Raw genomic sequence first — 10,928 nt, 5'->3', positions numbered from 1 at the left:
TTACTATAGCTCTGTAGTCTCATTTGAAGTCAGGTATATTGTGTTTCTTCTAGCCTTGCTCTTTTGGTTCAGGATTGGTTTGGCCACTCTTGGTCTTTTGTGCTTCCCTATGAATAGTAAGATGGAGTTTTCTATTTCTGTGTAGAACATCATTGAAATTTTTATGGAGAATGAATTGAATCTTTATTTTGTTTCCTTTTTAAATTTTGAATCTTTAGATTACTATTGGTAATATATCTATTTGACAGTTTGTTTATTATTTATTTTGGCAGAAGTGTGGTTTGAACTCAGGCCCTCACACTTGCTGGGTAGGTGCTCTATCACTTGAGCCACTCTGCCAGCCTGCTTTTTTGTGTTAGGTATTTCTGTGATAGGGTCTCTCAAACTATTTGCTTGGACTGAATTCAAACTTTGATCCTCCTTATCTCTGCCTCCTGAGTAGGTAGGATTAGAGGCATGAGCCATTGGCCCCCATCTGACTGTTTAGATGACAACCATAATGGAACTCCAGATGAGTTTCGTTCTGTTGAATATTAAGTTGTTGAAGGAGAGAGATTCTTTAGAGGGATGTTGGTCTTCCAGAGTTAAACCCTTAAAAGGATATGCTTATCCTAGCGAATGTGGGTTTTCTTTGTGACCTTGGGTGAAGCTGCTTGCTTATCTGAGCAAAAATAACATTTGTTTTTACCCCCTGCTTGCTTGGTAGATTATTGCTACCATATGGGTGCGTTTTCTGCTTGCAGTGAATGATTGCATTCCCTTGTTACCATGTTTTCATTTACATGGGTACAATGGGTAGATTGAGACATAAGGTGAAAAAATCTTGGCCAGAAACCAAATACCATACATGAATTCCTCAAGTGTGACATCAGCCCCTTCATCCTGTTCCAGAGCATCAGCCCTGCCATAGGCACCCCTCATTCTCTGAGGTCATGGGTTGTTTCTTATGGGCTGACTCTAGGTGGGTGTTTAGTCACTGGAAACTATTGAGCTTAGGGCCCAGGGAAGTTTCTTGATTCTGAGAGGAGGGAAAGCAGTATTTGAGGAGGCCCTGCAATAAAATTTCTTGGGTTGCTCAGGTTTCCATCCATACTCGTGAGTGAGCCTCCTTGGACTGCACCTGTACTGTGAGATTGGACTCTGAGTTTAGGAACAATTTTTTCTACTGAGTATGGGTTCCCTGTAGCTGTGGGTGAAGCAGGCTCCTTCCTGCAGATCCTTCACTTCTCTGTTCTCTGTATAGTCTTGTTTCTATAGAATACCAGTTTATTTAACCATTTCAGAAATAATGATTTTCTTGGCTTGGGATCTGAGTGGATAAATGATGAGATCTGAAGAAGCAATGGAAATACTTGACGTAATTTGTTTCACAGTTGTTGGTACTGTGAGATGAACTCAAGTCCTCAGCTTGCTAGGCAGGCACTCTAGCACTTGAGCCCCTCTGCCAGCCCTTTTTTTGTTGGTTGTTTTTGAGATAGCGTTTCACTTTATGCTCTGAGTTGATCTGGACCACCATCCTCCAGTTTGTGCTTCCCCTCGTAGCTGGGATGGCATTCTGCCACTGTACGCAGCTGTTGGTTGACATGGGATCTTGCATATTTTTTGCCCCCATGATGACCTCGAACCTCAACCCTCCAGATCTCTAACTCCAAAGTAGGTAGGATATAGATTTGAGTAACCATGGCTGGCCCATAGTGTTTTCAATGCATGCTGAAGATTTCGCCCAGGACTTCACACAAGCTACGAAAATTCTCTACCATTGAGCTAAATCCCCATCCTCATAGAAACTGAAATAAGAATATAAACATAAATGAACTCACCATATAGTTAAATAAGTAGGCCACAGTCACTTGTGGTATATCTCCCCGATCTTATTTGGCTCCATACCTAGAGATGGCCAAAGGATGCTTTTTTCTTTTTCTTTTTTGGATATTCTTTACAGGTTCATCATGTACTTTACACTAAGCAGAGTTTTTCTTGATTATGTTTGTCTTGGATTTTTAATGAATAGTATTAATTCATTAAAATTAATGCTGAAAAGATTTTTTTTCAGTGTGTTTTCTTTGTTTCAGTCTGTGGCAGTAGGATGACTGTAATTCAGCCAGTTCAAGTTCCTTGTTTTTAGTGTTGCTGACAATATTTTTTTGATTTTTGATTTTTTGTGCCCAGGAGGTGTTTTTTTTTTTTTTTTGCAGTGCTTGATTTTTAACTCAGGGCCTCACAGGTGCACTCCTACTTGAGTCATGCTGCCAGCCCTTAACTTTGTTTTTGGAGTCATGTTTTTGCTATGTAACCCAGGCCGACTTTGAAATAACATTCCTCCTACTCCATTTCCCCACGAATGGGATTAAAGTACAGGGCACTGTAATATATTTTGTTTTAATATATATAATTTTTTTTTAGCTGTACTGAGGTTTGAACTCAGTGCCTACACCTTGAGCCACTCCACCAGCCCTTTTTTGTTTCCTTTTTTCTTATTGGCAGCACTGGGGTTTGAGCTTAGGACTTCATGCTTGCTCTTATCACTTGAGCCACTTCACCAGCAACCAGCCCTTTTTTTGTGATGAGTTTTTTTCAAAATCACGTCTCAAGAACTATTTACCTGGATTGGCTTTGAACCACAATCCTCCTGATCTCTGCCTTTTGAGTAGCTAGGATTATAGGCATGAGCCACCAGCACCTGGCTCTTTTTATATCTATACATATTTTCTTGTTTTATATACTTTTTTTTTTTGCTTGTTTTGGGTACTGGAGTTTGAACTCAGGGATTTGGGCCTAATAGGGCTGGTCATAACCACTTGAGTTACACATCCAGCCAATCAGAAATTTTGTTTTTGTTTTTGGTGTTACAGTGGATTGAACCCAGGCTCTGTCTATGCTAGCACTGTACCACTTTTGTTGCACTCTGGATCATACATTTTTTAACAGAATGGGAAAAATTTGAGTAGATTATGGTTAAATTCCAACTGTGCACTTCTTTACAGTTACCCTGGTGAGGTAGATCCTAGACACTAAAAAGAATGACATTTGTTCAGAAGCATTTGTAAGAATATGCAGTGTCAGGGCAGTTGTTATTGACTCCCTAGTGCACACTAAGTACAAGGACTTTGTTATGAGAGGTGCTTCACACTTAGTGCACAAGGAAAAGTTGGAATGATCCAGCAGCACATGTGTCTTCCTGTTCTGCTGTTACATTACCAAATAGTTCCAATCTAGTGTCAGAATTGCCGTGTGAGAGGACATATGAATGGAGAGTAACAGTATGATGACCAGAACATGGAGTGAACATTTGGAAAACACAGCACTGTATTAACATACTATGAATGAGTATATTTCCAATACTATGAGTCTCACCCTTCCTCGTGGAAATTCTGTGGAATATTTTAGGAGTCAGTGACCTTTCAGGATGTAGCTGTGACCTTCACCCTGGAGGAGTGGCGTTTGTTGGATTGTTCCCAAAAGAAGCTCTACAGAGAAGTGATGCAAGAAACCTTCAGGAACCTGGCCTCTCTAGGTAAGGATGACATCATTGCCTTACTTAATCAATCAGAATGCAAGTGTTTGTTGTCCATCCATGCTGTCCTATGAGGGGAAATATGGAAAGGAAACATAAGCATGGTCCCTTTATCCCTTGACTGTAGCCGAATCTAAAAATGTTATAATTATTCATAATGAGAGTTTTGATTTTTATTTTAGGAAAAGGAGAAGATGACCAGAGTACTGAAAATAACAACAAAACTCCCTGGAGAGATGTAAGGTAATTTTCACTACAAGAGAACACAGTATCTCTCAGGAGCTGTGGAATGAAAGGAAGTATTTTTTAAAAAGCAGTTGAAACAAATAATCTCATACTCGAATTGATTTCTACACAGAAAATTTTCTCAAAAATTGCATATAGAGCCAGGCACTGGTGGCTCATACCTGTAATCCTTAGGAAGCAGAGATCAGAAGGATCATAGTTTGCTACCAGACCTGGGGAAACAGTTCTCAAGATCCTACCTTGAAAATACCCAACACAGTAAAGGGCTGGTGGACTAGGTCAAGTGGTAGAGTACCTGCCTAGTGAGTGTGAGGCCCTGAGTTCAAATCCCAGTACCACACACCACAAAAAAGGTATCTCATTATGTATGTGCAAGTATTTCAAAATCCAAACCCAGTTTGGTTCCCAAACTTCCCTATAAAGAATACTGTTTTTAAATGTCATATAGACATTTAGTGCATTCAGATAGTTAAGTTGGAAACAGTATTAGGAAACCAGATATGGCCTAGGGGCTGTGGCTCTTGCCTGTAATCCTACTTTCTAGGTTGAAGTGGGAGGATCACCATTCCAGGCCAACCTGGGCAAATAGTTCATGAGACCCAATCTCCAAAAAATAACCAGAGCAAGTGGAGTGGAGGAGTGACTTAAGCAGTAGAGTACCTGGTTTGCAAGCCCAAAGCTCTGAGTTGTAAGCCTCAATCTGGCTAAATAAAAAAAGGAAAAAAGAAGAGACCTTATAAAAATACCAATGTTTGAATAATAGCTGTCTTCAAACCATCCCCCAAGTCCTTCAGTCCATTCATGTTTAAAAGCTCTTTCAGGGAACAAGCCAGTGCTTCTCATGATATCATTAATAAACAATCCATTAGTAATTTTTTTTTCTTACAGAAGTCATACAATAGAAAGACTTCCTGAGCATAAACAAGGTGGTCAGTGTGGAGAAATCTTCAGTCAGTCTACAGATCATATTCTCAACAAGAACACTCCTACAGGTGGATCACCTTGTGAAAATGGTGTGTGTGGAGAAGTCCTCACTGATCATTCATCTATAAATGTGCCCTTCAGAACTCATCTTCAACACATATCATATGAGTATCAGGAATATCAGAAGAAGCAGTATAAACATAAGGCACGCGGGAAAACCTGCAGTTATCTCCAGTCCTACCAGAAGCATGAAAAGGCTCATATTGGAAAACCCTATGTCTGTAAGCAATGTGGAAAAACCTTTAGTTCTTACAGATACTTTCAAATACATGAAAGGCATCACAGTGGAGATAAGCCCTTTATGTGTCAACAATGTGGGAAAGCATTTAGTTCTTCTGCTTATGTTCAAATACATGAAAGATCTCACAGTGGAGAGAAATCCTGTGTATGTAATCAATGTAGAAAAGCTTTCTGTCATCCCAGTTTCCTTAGAAAACATGAAAAGACTCACACTGGAAAGAAACCCTGTAAGTGTAAGCAGTGTGGGAAAGCCTTCATTTGTTCCAGTGACGTTAAAAGACATGAAAAGACTCACAGTGGAGAGAAACGCTGTGTATGTAACCAGTGTGGAAAAACCTTCACTCGTTTAAGTGTTGTTAGACAACATGAAAAGACTCACACTGAAGATAAACCATATGTATGTAAGCAATGTGGTAAAGGCTTTTGGGATTACAATTACATTCGACAACATGAAAAGATTCATAGTGGTGAGAAATCCAATGTGTGTAAGCATTGTGGGAAAGCCTTCAGTTCTTCCAGTTATCTTAGAAGACATGAAAAAAACCATAGTACAGGGAAACCCTGTGTATGTATACAATGTGGCAAAACCTACTATACTCCCCGTTCCCTCAGGATACATAAATGGACTCACACTGGAGAGAAACCCTTTGAATGTAAGCAGTGTGGGAAAGCCTACTCTGATCCCAGTTCCCTCAGACATCATAAAAAGACTCACCCTGGAGAGAAAGCCTATAGATGTAAGCAATGTGGGAAAGCCTTTAGTCGTTCCAGTAGGCTTCAAATACATGAAAGGACTCACACTGGAGAGAAACCCTATGTATGTAAGCAATGTGGGAAAGCCTTCAGTTATTCCAACTACATTAAAATACATGAAAGGAGTCACAGTGGAGAGAAACCTTATATATGTAATCAGTGTGGGAAAGCTTTCATTTATCCCAGTTCTCTCAGAAGACATTATAGAACACACACTAGATCGTAACTGGAAATATAGACGGTGTGAAAGCTTCACTATCTGGCTTTTCTAGGTGCCAGTAAAATGCAGAATGAAGATAACTTTTAACTACATAATGCACATGGGAACATTCCTAGTTAAGAAGACACCTATAAAGAAACCTTAACATACAAGGAATGCACAAAATCTTCAGTTGTCACTTGTGTGCAAATAGACATTCATCAAAATCCTGTGAAATTGAGAATTAGAAGAAACCTGTCAATTGTAACAAATATGTTCAAAGTCTTGTGTAAATTGCTCAAGTAGTGAATCCTATAAATGCAAATAATATGAAGACCTTAATACAAAGTAATTTATGTAGAATACTTCCAAAGTATGCCACTAGAATGATCTAAAATTCATAAATAGTTTTTCCATAGCTCACCTTAAAATAGAACTTTGGTCTATGTATTTCTAAATACACACATAAATAAATAAATGTTGAGGTGACATGATTTTGCATGTTTTCTTTTAGCAATAACTTATCAGTTTAATAGGTAGTATCTTTAAAACCAAATCAGGTAATAAGTTTTTTGCCTTTTCATTTTGAATTTGTTGGCTTTTGCCTGAGTTGAGATGTATTTGTAATATGACTGTATATAATATTCTTCTTCAGCAACACTGGGGTATGAATTCAGGGCTTCATACTTATTAAGCAGGTGCTCTTACTGCTTGAGGCACTCCACCAGCCCAATTTGTATATAATTTAAAAATAATTTTTGCTTAATAGGCCATGTCAATTGTTATTTTCCTCCTGGCTTAACATGGTACTTTTTTGTTTTCGGATGGTACTAGGGTTTGAACTCAGGACCTACACCTTGAGCCACTCCACTAGCCCTTTTTTGTGAAGGATTTTTTTTTCAAGATAGGGTCTCGAGAACTATTTGCCCAGGTTCAAACCAAAATCCTCCTGATCTCTGCCTCCTGAGTAGCTAGGATTACAGGTGTGAGCCACCAGTGCCCAGCTCATGGCACGTTTTTAACTGTTACCTGTACAGTTTCTATTGTTAGAACAAATGAGGTTTTTATGTATATATATATAATTTTTTTTTGTGGGTGCTGGGGTTTGAACTTAGGAGATCATTTTTCTTAGGCAGGCGCTCTATCACTGAATCACTCTGCCACCTCTTTTCTGTGTTACATATTTTCAGGATAGGGCCTTGCACACTATTTGCCTAAGTTGGCAAATAGTGATCCTCCTCATTTCTGCTTCCCATGGAGGTAGAATTACAGAAGTGAATCACTGGTGCCCTGCTTGTATTTTCTACTTCTAGATGTATACTTTCTTAGCTAAGATTTTTATATGCATTTTTCAGACAGCTAAACTATTTCCATCCAACATGTAGGTTAAGAAACATTTTTTTAAATTTTATGTGAAGATACCTACAAATATCCCATCATATCCAGAGGGGATAGTAAATTTACCGTGTTTGTTCTTTGTCTTCAAGAGTCATTGTTATCATGACTTTTCTTCCTCCTGTAAATTGCTTACTTACATTGTTAAAATTTTTTTGTTTGTCTTTTGTTCTTTACTCATAATAACAAAGACACATCATCCTGAGGTGTGTGTTCTCCTGCCATTGACTACTATGAACATGTCTTTTGTCACATAAGATGTAATAAATTAAAATGAATCTCCCCACACACCATAAGGGACTGAGTGATTCATCACCAAAAGCAGTCTCCCTAGAAGCTCTGACAAGATTTGGTGTTAGTTCTCTGTAGTGAGTAGTCTCAAGTTTTAGGGACAGATGTCTTTCTTTTATCTTCATCCATCCTCATCATTTAGGAGGGTCATCTGCTCTCAGTGGTGTGTTATATGATGCTGACTCCAGACTTAGGGTCTTTTTTATCTGTTTGAGTTACTGTGAAGATAACTAAGGCATTTTCTTCAATGCATTGTACACCGTTCTGTATAAATACAGATGTTCTTCTTTTTTCTTTTTCTTTTATTATTCATATGTGCATACAAGGCTTGGTTCATTTCTCCCCCCTGCCCCCACCCCCTCCCTTACCACCCACTCCACCCTCTCCTTCTCCCCCCCACCCCCTCAATACCCAGCAGAAACTATTTTGCCCTTATTTCTAATTTTGTTGTAGAGAGAGTATAAGCAATAATAGGAAGGAACAAGGGGTTTTGCTGGTTGAGATAAGGATAGCTATACAGGGCATTGACTCACATTGATTTCCTGTGCATGGGTGTTACCTTCTAGGTTAATTCTTCTTGAACTAACCTTTTCTCTAGTACCTGTTCCCCTTTTCCTATTGGCCTCAGTTGCTTTTAAGGTATCAATACAGATGTTCTTAAACTTCCAATCCCGATAAGCCTATGGTAAGATAAAAATATCCCAAGTTGAAAATGCACCCAGTGTAACTTATCTACTGGATAGCAAAGGTAAAACCAGCCTTCCAGGAACATGATGAAGTCTCTCACATTTTCCCAGTCTATTTTATCATGATAATGTTAATATATCATGCTACTCATTGATTGTAGTATACAGTATAATACCATTTTATGCCCCTGAGCATTACATCCGCTGTGTTGGGAGCCCAATGCTGTTGCCCAGCATCAGAATATCTGATCTCCTGGCAAGAGAGCAAACTTTGAAAATTGAAGACATTTTGTCTGAGCACATCAATTAATCATAAGACACACCATTATAAATTGGTAAATGTCCTTGCCTCAAAGTATATAAATGAACTTCTGTGGCTGAGTGTGGTTTTCCATGCTTGTAATTCCAGCTAACTTAGGGGTGGATCTCAATTTGAAGCCTACCTGGACAAAAAGACCCCCATCTCAAGAAATAACCTGGGGAATAAAAAGAAATGATAGAAGCTAGTTACATGAAGTGCAGTAGTAGCACCAGATATGCACATGCAAAGATGGGAGGATTGTAGTCTGAAATGCACTGGGAAAAATGTGAGACCCTATCCAAAAAATAGCTAAGGAAAGCTAGGTGCCAGTGGCTCACATCTGTAATTCTAGCTACTCAGGAGGCGAAAACGACTGGTGGAGTAACTCAGTGGATAAGCGTACCTGCCTAGCAGGCATGAGGCCCTGAGTTCAAACCCCAGTGCCGCAAAAAAAAGCTAAAAGGTAAAAAAGGCCGGTGGCATGGCTCAAGTGATAGAGTCCCCACCTAGCAAACCTGACATCCTGGCAACTCCAGTATTACTCCTTGTGTTTAAAATACATCTGCTTAAATGTCTCCTTTAAAGGGAAGCAATATGTGTAAGTGAATTTTCAGAGTACAGCCTAGGGACAGACAGCCTCACTTTTGTTTCAAGCTTTTGTTGCTGCAGTGATAGGCATGAAGAAAGTCAATTCATGACCCCAAGCCAGCATTGCAGAAGGTACTTAAAGGAATCTTATAAACAAAAGAGGAAGCAAGACAGTCACAAACCCAAAAGCTCAGAAAAGAATACATTTAATGAGAGTCAGATGAATTAATGAGAATTAGGGAATAAACATGAATTGCCTCTTAAAGGTGCACTGCATTAGTATATAAAAGACGATAAGTATGGGGTCTTTTGTGTCTGTACATAGTGGTAATGCTGACTACAATGGGAAGCCTCCATGAGCTTGCACAGATAGCTATCAAAGAATTTAGTATTTGAACCAATGGCTTGATTTTAATCATGAGTAAAAAACCTGATTTCTAATTATAGACAGTTGTCCCTGATTACTGGGAGACGAGCACACTGCAGAAACAAGATTTCGTATGAGCCTAACAGGAAGGGGTTACAAGTGGTGAGTTTTGACATCGTGGAAAGGCAGAATGGTCAGATTTGGGAATGACTCCAGAGATGGAGTGGACAGGGTTACATACATCACAGGAGTCAGCCTGAACTGCTTTTACCACATTTTTGCTACTAAATGTATGGGGTCCTTCTGTTAGGTAGAAGTTTGCCAAGAGTTATGGGTGAGGCAGGATAGATAGATGAGACAGGAAATTATATTAAACTCAGACGTTAAAATTTAAAAGAAAAAATAAAAAATCCAGAACAAGTAGCCACTGCCTCCCAAGAAGCGGGCTATCTACATTCTAGGGCTAGCTGCATCCTCCTTTCTGTCTTTGAGATGTTGCCAATGTCCAAGGCACCTTGGGTGGGTGGAGGGCCAAAAAGAATGAAAGACATGCCTAGCCAATGGGAGTCCTAAAACCCAGCTTTTGATCCTGTGATTTGAATAGGACTAGAAGACACTTTCCTGTTTTAGCAGCTCTCTCAGCCACCCAGATCCATTATATTTAAACATGTGTATTCCTTCTGCTATCTGAAAATGTAAGACTAAGAGATAAGAGCCACAATTTTTAGTCTTTACTCCTATTTCCTGCATGGGGAGCATGAGATATCCTTTTTTCCCCCATTTCATTATACTTTTATCCTGTTACACTAAATTCCTTTCCTAATAAAATTTACTATTTTACTACATTTTCACATCTTGCTCAATACCCTGGAGTAGATGGGTTAAAAATCCCTGCACTCAGCCATTTCACAGGCTATTGCAGCTCCTCTCACCTGGCGAAGCTCAGTTTCTTCTCCTTTCCCTTAAATCAATTCCATATCTTTGCATTCACCCTTTATTGTCAGTGGATTTTTAAAAAATTTCTTTTATTCATATGAGCATACAATGTCCGGGTCGTCTCTCCCCCACCCCAGGCCCCTTCCCTCTCCCCTACTCCCTCCCTCTCCCCCTCACCCCCAGCCTCCGTGCAGAAACTGTTCTGCCTTTATATCTATGGATTTCATTCTTGAAGTTCACAGGACAAGAACCCAAGAGGAATAGGTGGCCGCCCTCTGTTAAGCTAAAAGAGCTGTGACACTAAAAGGCATAGCCACGGGCTTCACCTGGAGCAAAGAAAACCAGTCTCTTCTTCAGTGTTGTGAAACTGTTGATTAACCTGGAGAGGGACAGAGGCCTGAGGACAGTAACTCCAAGCTGGGGCCCAT

General features: G+C 39.5%; 1 protein-coding gene across 1 annotated transcript; it reads left to right on the top strand.

Moving 5' to 3' along the window:
- Nucleotides 1-4,601: 4,601 nt before the first annotated feature.
- LOC109702649 (uncharacterized) lies at nucleotides 4,602-6,020 on the top strand. Its single transcript, XM_074053247.1, has one exon. It carries the CDS (start codon nucleotides 4,602-4,604, stop codon nucleotides 5,961-5,963), a length of 1,362 nt encoding a protein of 453 aa, XP_073909348.1. The 3' UTR covers nucleotides 5,964-6,020.
- The last annotated feature ends 4,908 nt before the right edge of the window (nucleotides 6,021-10,928 follow it).

Source organism: Castor canadensis, chromosome 14 (genome assembly GCF_047511655.1).
Source record: "Castor canadensis chromosome 14, mCasCan1.hap1v2, whole genome shotgun sequence".
NCBI classification, from domain to species: domain Eukaryota; kingdom Metazoa; phylum Chordata; class Mammalia; order Rodentia; family Castoridae; genus Castor; species Castor canadensis.
The sequence above is the reverse complement of the archived record's forward strand: the minus strand, read 5'-3'. Positions and strand labels throughout refer to the sequence as shown.